General features: G+C 43.6%; 2 protein-coding genes across 4 annotated transcripts; one reads left to right on the plus strand and one right to left on the minus strand.

The window, feature by feature from the left end:
- Positions 1–1,924: 1,924 nt before the first annotated feature.
- si:ch211-212k18.5 (sal-like protein 4) lies at positions 1,925–8,335 on the minus strand. Its single transcript, XM_028563667.1, has 3 exons — positions 8,260–8,335; positions 3,199–6,533; positions 1,925–3,059 (listed from the first exon to the last, which is right to left on the minus strand). Exons 1-3 carry the CDS (start codon positions 8,333–8,335, stop codon positions 2,829–2,831), a joined length of 3,642 nt encoding a protein of 1,213 aa, XP_028419468.1. The 3' UTR covers positions 1,925–2,828.
- A 3,151-nt stretch (positions 8,336–11,486) lies between these two features.
- ccnb1ip1 (cyclin B1 interacting protein 1) lies at positions 11,487–14,750 on the plus strand. 3 transcript variants are annotated; one of them, XM_028563770.1, is made up of 5 exons: positions 11,487–11,568; positions 12,421–12,725; positions 12,863–13,009; positions 13,369–13,543; positions 14,319–14,750. In XM_028563770.1, exons 2-5 carry the CDS (start codon positions 12,429–12,431, stop codon positions 14,483–14,485), a joined length of 786 nt encoding a protein of 261 aa, XP_028419571.1. In that variant the 5' UTR covers positions 11,487–11,568; positions 12,421–12,428; the 3' UTR covers positions 14,486–14,750. The 3 variants fall into 3 exon arrangements, with proteins under 3 accessions (XP_028419571.1, XP_028419572.1, XP_028419573.1); XM_028563771.1 differs by having other exon boundaries at positions 11,531–11,572; XM_028563772.1 differs by lacking the exon at positions 11,487–11,568 and adding an exon at positions 11,598–11,622.
- Positions 14,751–15,133: the final 383 nt, after the last annotated feature.

Raw genomic sequence — 15,133 nt, forward strand, 5'->3', positions numbered from 1 at the left:
ACAATGGACAGGCGCCCGAGCAGTTAGGGGTTCGGTACCTTGATCAAGAGCACCTTGGCAGTACTGTCCACCACCATACTTTGGTCCTTATGGGGACCTGAACCAGTGACCCTTTGGTTCCAAACCCAATTCCCTACAGACTGAGCTACTGCCACTGAAGGGCATAGCATTACAGTTTCTCATTATGAGAGAGAGAGAGAGAGAGAGAGAGAGAGAAAATTAGTTTATTCTGACTTTATGTGTCCTTTTTTAAAATAAAAATAGGAGAGTTTAGAAAGTTTGAAGGAATTATCTCCTCTCACCCCCAGAGTTTCCTCATTGTGGTGTACAATTCTGAAATTACTGAAAGTTTGACTTACACTTGTACACAGTGTAAAAGAACACTTTTAAGTTCGACACAATTTTGTGATTCCTTAAAAAAACAGAAGCCCTCCAGAAACAAAATGTTAGTCGGTAACACTTTATTTTAAGTCCACTATTTAGCATTTCTAAGCAGTATATACATTTAATCAATACATTCATTAACACTTATATCTGCTTACATCTACAGTACATTTGTGTATATGATAAATAGGGTACTTTAGGTTTAGGTTTCCTAAAAGTATATTCCTGTTTTACTGATTTTGCTTTATAAACTAATATAATAACTCAAATAATAATAAGCACATCATTAAAAAAAACTGACTGTGATTCTGTCACATTTTAGTTGAATGGCAGCTGTAATTACCAAAATCACCTTAATCAATGGCCAATGTAAGAATAAACAACTTCTTTGTCTTCCAACTGGGTGTTGCTTTTTCATTAATTGTAGTCTAAATATGCAAATTACATGACCTTTAACACCTCAAAAAACGTTTGTCCTTCCTGCTGATAAGGATTGATCTACAGAGAGTTGATTAACGCATATTGATGATGATAAATATCTTGCATGTGATCAGAGTCAGCAACCATCTCCATCACACCTGTGGACTTTTGTATTCACCTCCACCTCCCTGCTCCTTTTTTTTTTTTTTTCTTCTTTCTTTTTTTGATTGAGACATGTCCCTTGTTGCCCACAAACGCATGTGGACAAACTTCTCACACATGGCTCCTTTCTCTCCTTTTGTCCCGCTCCCTGCCCTGGACATTCTTTTCCTTGGTTACCGGTTGTCATGGTTTCAGGAGCCCCTGTAGGCTAAAAACTGGAGGGATTATAGGCAGCCATTTTGGGGACAGCTGGGCCAGGTTGGTCCCTGTTGCCCCCTGTCCCGCTCCCAGTCACTCTGGGGGGAAGAGGGGTGGCATTGTGTGAGGATTAGAGCTTCCTGTGTGTCAGCTCATTACATGGGGTGGGAGGAGGTGGGGAGTACAGGGGGGAGTACAGGGGTGAGTGGGTGAGCAGAAAGAGTGAGGGAGAGAAATGAAAGAGAAAATGAGAGTGCGTATGAAAGAGCGTATGACACAGAGGGGAGGGAAAGGCAGGGGGGGAGGTGGCGGCCTCTACAGCTGCACCCTCAATCACACTCATACAGGCTCTGATTATCCTTTTCACACACACACACACACACACACACACACACACACACACACACACACACACTCTCTCTAGTGGGGAACTGAAACATATTAAAGGAGATTGAGGGCAAAAAAAGAAAGAATTAGTAGACAGCTAGCCCAGCGTCCCAGACAAAGGATCCCAGATCCAGACACGCAGAGCTGGAACAAACAAGCCAAAACTGACCAACAGCATACATGCAGGCGCACAGAATAGGAGTCATGCAAACAGAATACTTAAACAGATAAATGACTTCACAAAGACGCAGGCCTAAACTGAATCCAGACAACAACAAAAAACACCACAGACAAGCAACAAACAGGTCTCTTCTTCACATTGTTTTATTTATCTTTTTTTTACATCACATGGGAGGCATGGGAACGTATTTTGTCATTGCTACAAAGAAGAGTTTACAAAGCATACAAATACTAAACTGGGCAAAGCAGGAATGCAGTGAGTGCAGACAGTTTCTGCAGGAGCATAAAACTCTCAAGTGCTTTGAGAGAGGAGAGCAGGGGGAAGAGGGGGGGAAAGGAAAGAAGAGGGAGAATTATAACAAACAGGGCTCATCCTTGTTGGTTTGACCCTGCAAATAGCATCAACAACAACAAAAAACTTACAATCATCAGTTTGAATAAGGTAATGTTACAGCTATAAGTACAGGGAGTGTTCACAAAAGTACTGATAATCTAACACAATCATCGCCATCATTATCATCGTGGTTATCATTAATAACGGGTTTGTTTAAGATGTTTCGGCAGCACAGGACACAGTGCAACTCACAGTGCAACTCAGCACATCAGAAACATGCATTCAGCAGCATGGCATTAAAAAAAGGAAAGAGAATGTAACAATAAAAAGGCATAAAATGTAACCGCAGCTTATATTTACAAACATCGGCCATTACTAATTTGGCCTGTTTTGGTATGGAGTTCATCTTGTAAAATGCTGGATCGTCCCTCTTATTTAAATCAGCTTATACAGTATGTGCTGAAATAGGTGTCAGCAAAGAAAGCGCAAACAATTAATTCTCATTGTGACAATTCTGTGAAGTGTGTAAGATAAGGCCTCACTGTGGTCTTTGAAATACAAAAATACATAGCTAAAGTACTACATTCACAAATCTCTTGCAATGTTACTACAATACAAACTAGATCTATCTGCCTAATACCAAAGGTAAACATGAATTTGAATTAATAACTCTAGAAAACAAATCTCTTTCTATTAAAAAAATACATTCCCTTGTCAGGACCCTTTTTTAAAGACTGACTGCAGCCACTTAACGATACTAACTCTACACAGTAGTGTCCATAGACTCTCCCGCCACACTAGGAACAACACTGATTGGTAGAGGATCTGTGCTGTCATCTTTCTCAAAGGATTTAGCCAATCCTTGCTTTTCCTCCTCCTGTCCCGTCTTCTTATTGGCCGAATGTGAGTTGTGATCCTCCACAATGTCAGTGTCATTGGTTTGAGCCTTGGAGGGGGTATTGGTCAACGCTCCAGGGTGAGTTTTCATATGGCCCTGTTGATGGGAAACACAACACAATAGTAATTTACTCACAAGCCCAGAAGGATGAAATCCTCACTTGACACGAAAATGTATTACTACTTTAATATCTTCAGATTACAACATACAAATCCACAATATCTTCAACCCTTACCTTAAGTCCGCTACGGCTGGCGTATGCCTTTCCACACTGGGAGCAGCTGTAAGGTTTGTCAGGGCGAGGAGGCTGGGTGTTGGGTGCTGGGACAGGGGGCTCTGGGTCCTCTGAAGGCTTTTCTTGCACACTGTAACCCTCCTCCATTGGAGGATCCTTCTCTGGCTCTGGGTCCAACACTGGCAAATGCTCTATGGGTGTAGTGGTCTTACTCTTGCCTTTGCTTTGAGCAGGATCTCTCTCTTGTGCCTCCTGTGGTACACTGCCACAGGCCTCTTGTGCTTCAGCAATAGCTTTGGGGCTGGCTGGTGGTGTGAGTGCAGGGGAGGGATTTGCAGCTGGGGGTTTGGGGTTAGAATCAGGACTTGTGGTGGGTTTGTCTGTGGAGAAGGCTTCGTCATTATTAACCCCTGTATGCAGCGTATCATTTTCTACTCTAGGCTTTGAAACACAGAGGGATAGAGGGGTTTCATCTGCCTCAGCGTCTCCATTCACTACAGTTGAATGAGAACTAGCTAAGGGTGCTTTGAAAGGGCTGGTGCTGCCCAGGTCAGCATGTGTCTCCTCCTCAGAGTATATGGAGCCGTTCACGGGGCTGCCATCAGCTAGGGTGTTGTCTCCCAGACGCAGGGGGTCCTCGGCTCCCACTGAGGGAGGATTACGGGTCAGGGGTGGGCTAACACTGGGTGTTGGGCCCTCTGATTCCTCTGTCTTCACAGAAGTGGTCTCAACAGCTGTGGATTTCTTTATAGTGGACCCTGAGTTGAGAGCATCAATTGGAGACTTGGAGCTTTTTGTTAAGGCCAGAGGAAGAAGTTGTTGGGCTATAGATGGGGAGTTATTCTCATGCTCATACATGACAGCATTCTCCATTTCTGCGGTGTCTTCAGAAGGCATATCTTCGTCAGGTGGTATTTGTCCTCCTAGGTGCAAGCGGATATGGTGCTGAAGAACCAAGGCATTGGTGAACTTCCGTGGGCACAATGGGCAAGAGTTCAAGGCACGGGAGTTGGCCGGTCTTGCACGATGAGTGGCCAGGTGGGCTCTGAGGCTGCCCTTAGTGGAGAAGGAACGACCACACAGCTTACAAGGGAATGGCCGCTCTCCCAGATGTGTGGCCTGGTGCAAACGCAGAGCTCTGGGGCAGCTGAGGACACGCAGACACACTCCACACTGATTAGCAGCCTGGGCGGTAGGCAGAGAATGGGTAGTCGTGGTAGTTGTAGTGCCAGAACCTAAGACTCCCTGGCTGGTCATTAGTCCAACAGCATTGGCACTTGGGCTCAGGCCAAGAGCAGCCAACATTTCCCTGCGATAGGCACTGGAGGTGGTGGACAAGTCATGGCCATGTGTGTCCCCATTTGCTTCAGCAGGTGATTGTGAGGAGGCAGAGGAAGAAGAGGCACCTCCCTGTGGCCGCCTTTCAAGTTTCTGTACCAGGCGCTGCAACTTGGAGGTGTCTGAGGTCTGGGTAGAGGTGGTAGGCGAGGATGAAGAGGGGGAGGAAGTTGATGGTTTGGGAAAAGGTGGAAAGGGGAAGGGTAGCTGATGATGTGAAGTAAGATGGGAGGCGGATGGGTGGCCTTGGGGCCGGAGAAGTGCAAGGTGATGAGGGGATGTACCTCCAGGGAAGAGAATCTTAGGCAGGTGGGCCAGTTGGGAGTATGGGGAGGTTGTATGGAGGGAGGAGTGTGGAGGTGTGTTTTCATCAAATCGCTGCTGCTTTGCTCCTTTGAACTGGCTGCCCATGGCAGAGGAGGAAGACGAGGATGAAGAGGAAGGCAGCCCAGTGCTAGATGCGCTGGCAGCAGCTGCAGCCGAGGCTCTGTTCAGCTGAAGCAGTGAATGGGCTGTGGACAGCAACGCCATGTCCACCGAGGGGGGCAGCGGTAGAGAGGAAGGCGAGGGCCGAGTGGACGCACCAGACAAGAATCCTAATGCCATGTTCTCTGTCATCCCGGGAATACTTCCTTTCACTCCATTAAATGGCTCGTCATCATCAGCCCGCCGTTTTCTCCTTCTCTGGATGGGAGCAGGAGCACTCTGTGTTTGCTCTGACAGTGCTGGGGGCAGCAGGGAGAGGGACAGCTCTGGGTTCTGCTCTCTGTGTCGCAGGAAATGGGCTTTGAGGTTCCCTCTGGTTGTAAAACGGCTCAAGCAGACTGGACACTGGTAGGGCCTTTCACCTGTATGTGACCTCAGATGGATCTGGAGTGATGAATCGCTGCTTAACACCTTGCCACAAAAACGGCACGCATGTTGAGGGCGTCCTGATGAGGAGGCAGAGCCCAGGGAGGAGCTGGGCTGTAGTTCCTGGGAATGGCTGGTGGTAGGAAGGGGAGGGGTGGGAAAACTGATACCATTGCTATGACCAAACGAAGAGGTGTTGGATGATTTCTCATGGAGGTAGCGTGGCGGTAGGCCCAGTGACAAGGACAAAGGGTGTAGGGAGGCAACAGAGGAGCTGATGGTGGATGAAATAGATGAGGAAGAGGTAGAGGAGCATGGAGCTCTGCTGCCCTTGACATGTGAAGCACCTGATTTGGAGACAGATGGCTGGGGGAAGAGGGAAGACGGAAAACCAGTCAAAAGAGATGAAGCTGTGCTTACTGGTGTGGCAGTGGAGGGGTGTGTTGGTGACAAAGATGCTGCTCCTGTGGTCTTCTGGTTGCTGTCTGCACCATTGGCCTGTGTGTTATTATCTTGGCCAAAGACCGCGCCTCCAAGCCTGAGAACATGCATACAGATCTCCTCTGTTATCTGCATCTGGTGGATTTGCCTCTGCTGTAAAACCCTCAGCTCCTCTAAGAGTACTGCCAGGGTTGGTGACACCTGGATCTGTCCATGCTGCCCCGGAGAACCGGAGGCCTGCTGATGACCTGGACTGGAGCTGTCACGGTGAGGCGGCACACACTGAGAAGAGGAAGAGGAGGAGGAAGAGAAGGAGGTAGTAGTGGTGGCTGAGCTGCCTATCGGTGGGGAGGTCATGATGGAGTGAGAATTTCCTTGGTGGGACAGGCTGTGGGAACCTGAGGTTTGACCCAGGGGAGGAGGTGAGTGAGTCTGGGATGACAGCGAGGGGTGAGGAAAGTCTGGGGAGAGCGAAGAGTGGGTGTTTGGGAGGGAGATGGTAAAGGGGGCGATGTGGCTGGGCCAGTGGGGAGGAGGCGAGCTCTCACTGGGCAAGGAGGGCGCGTGGAGCCCACCAGGGGATGGGCGAGGGGCCAGAGGTGGCTGGCAGTCTTGGAGAGAGTTGGGGGATGATGAGGAGGACCCTGATGAGGTCACTTCTGAGCCAAGAGATGTGGATGGTGACTTCATACCCAGGTGATCATCTGAGGATTGATAGAAAAAAAGAGATTTTGTTTTAAACTTAAAATTTACATTCTTTACAGGGGCATTATTATACAATACCCAGTGTCCAATTTCAGACCAGGTATGTAAATTAATTAAAACAATCTACTTAAGTTACGGTCTATTTATTTCATTGGTTCCACTTATTGTTTACAAGTTAAGTTTGCAAATTTGTGTGCATACCAAAAGATTTTGTTCCAACTTCAAAAGAAATGCCTGCTAGGAAATGGCCTTGAACAGGAAAATAAACAAGTGCAAGAAATTCTGCAGTCCATGAGTCTTTGTAATGTCTTGTCTCAATCTGTGCTCTCCGGAGCAAAACTCCTCAAACATCTTGCACACACAAAAAAGCTTACAGACCACCTTGCTGCTATGGCAACACATTTTAAAGGACAATGGGCATCACCAAGACAACCCATAACCCCTCTTAACCCACCCCCTCCCTACAGCAGTTACGTCTTTCATCTCCCTATTCACCCTTCCCCCCTTACGTCACATTGGAGGTCAAGGGTCAGGCCAAGCTAAGGGTTCTGGGCACTGTCCAGACATTCTGATTGGTCAACTAATCTGACCTCTCCTGCTCAGGGGTCAAATTCTTTCAGAATCTTGAGCACAGAGTGAGAAAGAGTAAAAAGAAAAAAGAAGGGGGGAGGGTAACAACAATGGAGAGACAAACTAACTATTCCCTCCTGGAGTGATATAGTGATGGAATGAAAGACTGTACCTCAGTGAAATCCCTTCCCTGTGACTTATAAACAAACCTGAATCTGCAGGAAACACAAAAATATCTCCCAGGCTTAACGTCTTTTCTGGAAGTTTACCTGCATAGAGTCTTTAGTGTGTGCACTTGAAGATATAACCCATTGCAACACAGAACAAGTGCAATTGCAATCTCTGTCCTCTGAATCTTTCTTTTTTTTTCCATCTATCTGAGTTCCCCCCTTCCCACCCCCTAACTGTGTAGGAGTATACAGTCAATAGGGCTGGGGGATGAGAAAGGGGGAGAAAGAAAGGGGAGGGAAGTATTGAGAAGGTGGAAAATGGGGGAAGAGGGGTGCATAAAAGAGAAAGGCATGAAGAAGAGCAAAAGAAGAAGAGAAGAGTGGAAGATTAATCTTTACCAAAAACACTGCCTTCCCTTCCCCCCACCCATCTTATTGTTAACAAATAAGAGAGCGCTCTATTCTAATCAAAGACCTCCAACAGTCAGCGCTGAGCAGCCTGTTGGTTTCCTAGAGGACAAACAGCACATGGAAATGGCCACAGATGTATGTTAGTTAATCCTACTCTATTCATTTCACAGGGACACGTTTATTGGCCCCGACCAAAGTGCCCAAGGCCTCCATTTAGTGGGGCCCATTACAGTGAATGACTGAGCAGGAGGGGTTACTTTAGTTGACAAACTTAGATCTTAAACTTTTTAGTCTGTTAATTCAAGTGCGTTTGTTAAAATGTGGCCATGCATGAATAAACATGTACAAATTACCGCTATCAACAAGAAACCACACAATAAATATCGTAGGCTACACAATTCATGTAGGCCTGCGTCTAAACCCAAACTTTTGCTTTTGTAAAGTTCTCTAAGGATTTTAGGAGTTGAGTGAATTCCGCATGCAGTGATGAGCACCATTAAGGTGCAGGATGGTTGCACTCTTTCAAGAAACTAAAGACAAAAACTCATGCACACTCGTAAAGATGTTTACTCACCCTGAGATAGCAGCCTTGGGCCCCCCGGATCCGCGTTAACTAAATGCTGGGGTCGCTTCTGCTTCCGGCGTGACATGATTCACTGCGACTCAGACAGAGAGGGGGGCATCAATCGGTTGAATGGCAGTAGGCACGTTTTTGCGCACTTGTAAGCGCTCCTGAAACCATCCAAGCATCTAAAGTTCAAAAGTCGCCCACATCCCGCAAGTCCCGGGATAAAAAGAACATTTAAAAAATGTGTTAAATCATTTCTAAATGTAGAAAGAGTTTCTTTTTATGTAAGAAAGTGAAAAAAAATAGCACATAGGTGTTTGGAAATCCGCAGGTCTGCACCGTGTCATATGAAGCTGCTGTGAGTGCGTGTGTGTGGCTGTTTTCTAAAGTCTCTTCTCCCCCAAAAACTTGTCCAATTTGCGCCCCTCCTCTCCTACTGCTGCCCCGCTGCATGCACATACAGGGAACACACACACACACACACACACACACACACACACACACACACACACACACACACAGAACCACTCCTTGTTCTTCAATGATATTTGCATTTCAATGGCGTGTAACACACAGCCTCCCTGGTTCTCTTTTTCTTTCTCCCCAGCTTTATTTTTCTTTACACACTCACGCAGCAGCTATAAACTTTAAATAAAACATGACAATTAGGTGCCACAGCTGTTGGATGGCTTAAAAACAAATAAAAATGGGAGTTAGAATCGGCTATTTTGCTTAACATAAATGTTCATTCAATGTTCAATCATCTAGAAGAGAATACAATCATCATGGTCAAGTTAGGATGCAATAACATGTCTAAAAGAAATGTAACAGGTGACTCATCCATCAGGTGACATATGTTTAGGATCTCCAGGTGTAGGCTACTGTAGCTAACCTACTCTCTAATTATCAGCACGGTGGATAAATATTGAAATCATAGACACATTAATTGACATGCAGGTGGTTTTCATCAGTCATAAATCCGTCTGATGTTATTGTACCGGATGAGGAGTAAACAGTCGATATTTCTGCCCTTTGATATCCATAGGGCCAATTATCAACAACAATGCACTGGAGTTGTGTGTAAGTGGGGCCACACAGCCATTCCACATGCATCTATTTCGTATGTTATCACCAAGCGTATAATACCCCCCTCCCACCCCCCCAAAAAAGCATCTTACACTGGAGCTCTATTTAAAAGGCAGAGAATAGATGGGAATCTTTGACAATGGCGTGCTGGACACAGTTGAGTGAGCATCTCCCCTCTCTCACTATGAACCCCCGGATCCGCTGCTGCACAGCACAATGCCCCTCTTTCACCCCCCGCCTTTACTCCTGTACCACGTGGAGAAATGGATAAAAGAGAGAGAGAGAGAAAATTGTGGGAGGAGGTGGTGGAGGAGGGGGGGCATATTTAAGTAGGTGTCTCGCATTATACATATAGCCTAGGCCTATCCTCCACTCAGAGGCAGTGTATAAAACAGGGCATTATTTGATTTTGAGGGATTAGAACTGCCATGGTTATCTACATTTCGACTGCTCATTAAAGTGTCTCACTTCATCCAGTAGATTCATCACCTGGGAAATGGACAGAAAATGTATGGAGCAAGAAGAAAAAGTCAGGTTGCTTTAGGTCATTGGGCCTCATTCACCAACCGTTCTTATAAGAAATGTGTTCTTAAACCCTTCTTACGCGATTCTGGCATTCACTAATGTTTTCTTAACTTGGATTTGTTCTTAGCTAAGAACAAAATCTACGAACACTAAAAAGCACTCTTACGCACATTTGAGTGATGACAATTTGCTCCAAATGATTGCTTACTGCATTTTATTTAATTCTACAGTCGTTTACAATGATAGTATTGTACTGTAATGTATTTCTGATCATTTGTTGATAAAAAATCATATACTAACACTGCAATATACATCAGCAATTAAACTGATTAAATCCTGCGTTATTTGGTGATTGATCGCTGTTTATAGGGCCGAAATGCAGTGGTAGAATGTAACAAAGTACAAATTCTTCGTAACTGTACTTAAGTACATTTTCACGTATCTGTACTTTACTTAAGTAGACTCAATAGTGCATAGCCTACTTTTGACTTTTACTTTGTTACATTTTGCAGCAATTATCTATACTTTCTACTCCACTACATTTCTACAATGTTCCGTTACATTTTCTGATCAGTTTCCCCCCTGCCAAAACGTCTTCCTGACCGTCACACGTTTGTCTCACCAGTAAAGTTTGGTGGCCGTAGATACTGTATATATGGGGCACCGCTGATCCAAGCCGGCTCTGGTGCTCCAGAGCCCGGGCGCAGCGCCGCTGACCCTCGGTAATACAGCCCCGGTAAAAGTGAAAATGAAAACGTTTGTTTTTTTATTATTCCCGTTTTTAAATCAAAGATGCCATCTATTTCTCTCCACAGCGTCGTTTACTCCTCCGCCAGGCTGTGTAAGACGCGTTCATATCTTATTTATTTGGCTGGACCTGTTCACATCTCCCCATTTGCGCTGCTTCACACACTTTATTTGCTTACTTGCATGGTTAAAGAAAATGAAATACATCCATGAATAAAACCAACCGCATTCCGATTATAACAACATATTTCCGTTTCATGGTTAGGATAGGAACTTTTCTTAAAAGCCAGGCCTTGTTTGTGGTTGTGGACACCTTCTACTTTTACTAAAGTAAATATGTCTCTGGTTATTTGTACTTTTATTTAAGTACTGAGATTCAGTACTTCCTCCACCGCGGCTCCGACAAGCTCCGACAACCTGTCTCCCAGGAGGTGCACAGGAAGTGTCATGTCCTTATATGGGACTTTTTGGGGCGTTTTCTTATGCTAATTAGGAACAACTGGCACGCGCTTTCAGTTACGAAGACGTGGGATCAATCCTAAGAACACAGGTGCGAACAAATCTGCTGTTTAAGAACACGTCATGAATCCGGCGTAAACTTTTCTTAGAAACCTTCTTAAGAACATATTTAAGAGAAAATTTAGGAAGATATTGGTGAATGAGGCCCGTTGAGTAGTGGAATAAATTCCCAGATTATTTAAGTAGAGATACCACATTATAAAATGAATTCAGCATAATGCATAAAACTAAAACAAACGATATATGTTCTATCTTTGTCCTAAATATGTGTCAAATGTAGTATTTTATTTTTATAGATTCATTTTTAAATAATCTAAAGTAAATTATGTTTTCAGATGTTACCCTTGAGACCTCGAGTTGCAATCAGCCAATCAGATTACAGTATTAATTTAGCGTCACCTGACGATCCGAGTGAAGAGCTAACGTTGCCGTTAACTGGTAGGTTGGTGTCTCCCGAAATTAACCTTAATTAACCTTAAATATCCCGTTAAGGTATCCATTTAAGTTTAACAGAAAATATAACGCGAGTCAGTCAGCAAGCCAGTTTTTTATTTTTAATAGAAGCCGATGAACAGAAAGCGGACATAACAATTTAGCCTGGGAGCTCATCACTTTAACATTACCCGCTAACCTGCTAATGCTAACATCGAATGGAATGGCAGTTGCTAGCTAGCAACGTTTAGGTTACATAGCTAGCTATGTAACCTAAACGTTGCTAAGCTAACGTTAAATACTTTTTCATACAGCAATGTTGTTATATTTTGGGTATTTAATATTTCCTTATTGAGTATTTTTGTAATTGATAATTTGATATAGATAGGAAGTCAAAATTAAAACTGAGCAGAAAGTGTTCAATTATTAAACTCGACTGAAATGCAGAGTTAGATCAGTATGTTATTTGTTGCTTTGATAAGATCAGGAGCTAAAATATTGCCTTACTTATAGGAAAGGAAAATTCTAGCAATTCATAAAACAGCAAAAGCTATTAGAAATTGTTACCCCACACCTGGTGATTTTTAAGTTCCCAAATTTCACCAAATAGGACCTTGGACTCTTGAAACCTCCTAGAATGTGATGTTCAGGAGCCTGTGATGTGTGGTAATCACACATAGGCTTGGCACTGCTAAGAAAATAAATGAAACAATAATTTTTCCCAAATGGATATTTGCTTTACCTTGATATGTTTATGTTCTTTTAAACTCAAAACATATTTAATTGCTTTATAGAACCTTCAGTTAATGACTTGACTAGCTGATCTCCATTACTAAAATGTTACTGTACTTTCCACAGTCGTGGCCATGGCTCTCTGCGACGACATACTACTATGTAACTTCCCAAAGTGCCGGACTAAGCTGAGTGGCTTCGCCTGGGTCACAGCTTGCTCACATGTTTTCTGTGATCAACATGGGTCCGGTGAGTTCAGCCGCTCCCCCGCCATCTGCCCGGCCTGCTCTTCTGCGTTGTCTGGAAAGCTGGACATTGTGAGGACGGAGCTGTCGCCTTCAGAGGAGTACAAAGCCATGGTGCTGGCAGGCCTGCGACCAGACGTTGTTCTTGACATCAGTGCCCGTGCTCTGGCCTTCTGGAGCTATCAGGTCAAATATCTTTCTGTTTGTATGCATATAACAATAATGTAGCTCTGTATCTGCAAGTCTTGAAATGTCTGCCTGTGTCAGTCTGGTTGTTTTCTTTTTTCCTGTAAAACACCTAGCTTGTTGGTCTTTGTAAACAGGTCCATCAGGAGCATATGTATCAAGAGTACAGTCTGTCACGTGCCGAGGCACAGCTGAAGCAGATGGACAAGGTGTTGACCCAGCAGAACCAGAGCAGAGAACTGGAGCTCAACGGCATAAGGGGGGAAATCACCTCCCTGAAGAAAGTAAACCACAATTCTTAAGTGCAGATCCATAATGTCACATTTGAAATTGACCCCTAAATTAAAAATACCCAAAGCATGTCCTCTGACCCTCTAAGAAATGCTGTGGTTACTGTAATGTGTTACACCCAAGATATGATTGTACAAAGGGCTTAGAAGGAAAGTGTAGTAGCTCCATGGAGATTTTTTTTTTTCATCTTTCTTGCCTGTAGATGATAAAGAAATAAGCATAGAACCCATAACTCATATACCTAATTTCTATCTGTACACATGGTGATTTTAGTTTCCACTTGATTTAGAAAGTTTGAAACCTCTAAGTTCAGAAGATTATATAGAAATATATAAAATCTTGTTTTCTTCAGGTGATGGAGGACTATAAAAGGAAGTACAGCGAGGTGTCCGAGAGGCTGATGGAGAGAAACAGGCAGTACCAGAAACTACAGGGGCTGTACGACTCACTGAGGCTGCGCAACATGGTGGTGGGTGTTGGAGACAGAGACGTGCTGCCACAAACAGTACATCACGATTTTAACACCGGTAAGAACAACAGTTTGAACTTAGATTCATGTTAACGTTAAAAGGTACACTGTTTAAATAAGAGATGCTTGGTGTTTTTGTGCAGGTGATTAATTGATATTTCACAATGAGAGGGGGATGTAGATTGTAGGAGTTTATCAATAATCAGGCCACAAATTCTGTCCTTCCATATACACAAGATCTGGAACGTGCACTGGGGAAAATCATGAATAAAGAGTGTATATATATATAATTTTGTAGGAGTTTATCAATTTGCCAACAATTTTTATAATCAGTTAATTGTTTAAGTAATTCATTAAGCAGAAATGTAATTTGCCAGTTAGTGTAAGTTGAGTACGTTTGAATTCTGGACTGTTGCAATATGAGGACTTCACCTTCGTCTTTACGTTCAGGAATCTTGAGGGCATTTTGATATTTCATAGACTGAATAACAAATCAAACAAATGCATAGAATATTTAGGCTACAGATTAAAAATCAGTAGTACAAACTCAGTGGCTTTTTCAAAAACAATGTTTGGCAGGTAAAGAAATAAACTTCAATGCGTTTATTAAATCAGTTGTCACACTGTGCCCACACTGATTAATGAGAACAGGAAGGAAGCAGAGAGAGAATTATGTTAAATGGCACAAAGGAAGACATAGCTGTAGGGGGTTTGTCAAGAAGTGATCATTAACAATTAAGGACAGTAGGAGTAATGAGCTGATTGTCTATGTGAGGGAATTTTACTCAGTATAACAATATGAGACATCCGTCAACCCCCTGCGTGTCACACAGGGGTGGCTCGGCAGGGAACTCCCCAGAGAAGCCCCCAGTTCCTCTCCGTGGGCAACGAGGGGGACAGCAGATTCTTCTCCTGCCTGGAGGCTGAAGGAGCCAAGACCTTCTTCCAGTTCAGCTCCCCTGCCAAGGAGAGAGGCCGGCCCTTCATGAAGAAGCACTGAGACAGTAACAGCTTTCATAATCTGACTGTAGCCCATTAACTTAAATTTATTTATTTATATATGTTAACAAAGCGTCCTAATGTTTTCGTGTTAATTTAGTTAGCAGGGTTTGCCTTGAGTACATTTTTGTAGTACTTATTGTTAATTTATTTTAATTTTAAACTAAACTAGGCATGAAAACCAGCTTTTAGTCCTGGTCTCTACCTAAGCATTTGTGTTAAGAAGTACTTGTAATGTAAATACACATAAAATCGGTTTACAAAGAGCACTGCCTTACAGTTTACTTTTTAGTGTGTGGATTGTGTCCATTTTACAGAAAATAGGATAGTTGAAGCTTTGCCTGTTTCTAGTCAAAAACAAACGCATTGAAGGACTTAATGTAATCAGGAAGACTCCATTATGTTCCTTTCAGTTTTGTGTGATTAATATTTGAAAACTAAGAAGTTTAGGCAAAAGGGAAAAAGGGGGTTAGTTCAACTCTAACCTAAACAAAGACAATGGATTATTTTGGTCCAAAAATGCTTGACTTTTATAGTGAACAAAAATCATTTATACATTTTCCTTTACTGATACAGTACACGTTAACTGACTGAATAACAGTAGGTGGTCTGTCATGCGAACTGTGTGAGGAATTTGGGCAATTTGGGT

The sequence above is a fragment of the Perca flavescens genome, chromosome 19 (genome assembly GCF_004354835.1).
Source record: "Perca flavescens isolate YP-PL-M2 chromosome 19, PFLA_1.0, whole genome shotgun sequence".
Lineage (NCBI taxonomy): Eukaryota > Metazoa > Chordata > Actinopteri > Perciformes > Percidae > Perca > Perca flavescens.

Bases quoted from the DNA above. Each gene is read 5' to 3' on its own strand.
- ccnb1ip1 (XM_028563770.1), top strand. From the start codon at position 12,429: ATGGCTCTCTGCGACGACATACTACTATGTAACTTCCCAAAGTGCCGG. The intron at 13,010-13,368 runs GTAAACCACAAT...TGTTTTCTTCAG, and splicing joins AAATCACCTCCCTGAAGAAA to GTGATGGAGGACTATAAAAG. The intron at 13,544-14,318 runs GTAAGAACAACA...CGTGTCACACAG, and splicing joins ACATCACGATTTTAACACCG to GGGTGGCTCGGCAGGGAACT.
- si:ch211-212k18.5 (XM_028563667.1), bottom strand. From the start codon at position 8,335: ATGTCACGCCGGAAGCAGAAGCGACCCCAGCATTTAGTTAACGCGGAT. The intron at 6,534-8,259 runs GTGAGTAAACAT...ATCAATCCTCAG, and splicing joins CCCAAGGCTGCTATCTCAGG to ATGATCACCTGGGTATGAAG. The intron at 3,060-3,198 runs GTAAGGGTTGAA...TCCCATCAACAG, and splicing joins CCAGCCGTAGCGGACTTAAG to GGCCATATGAAAACTCACCC.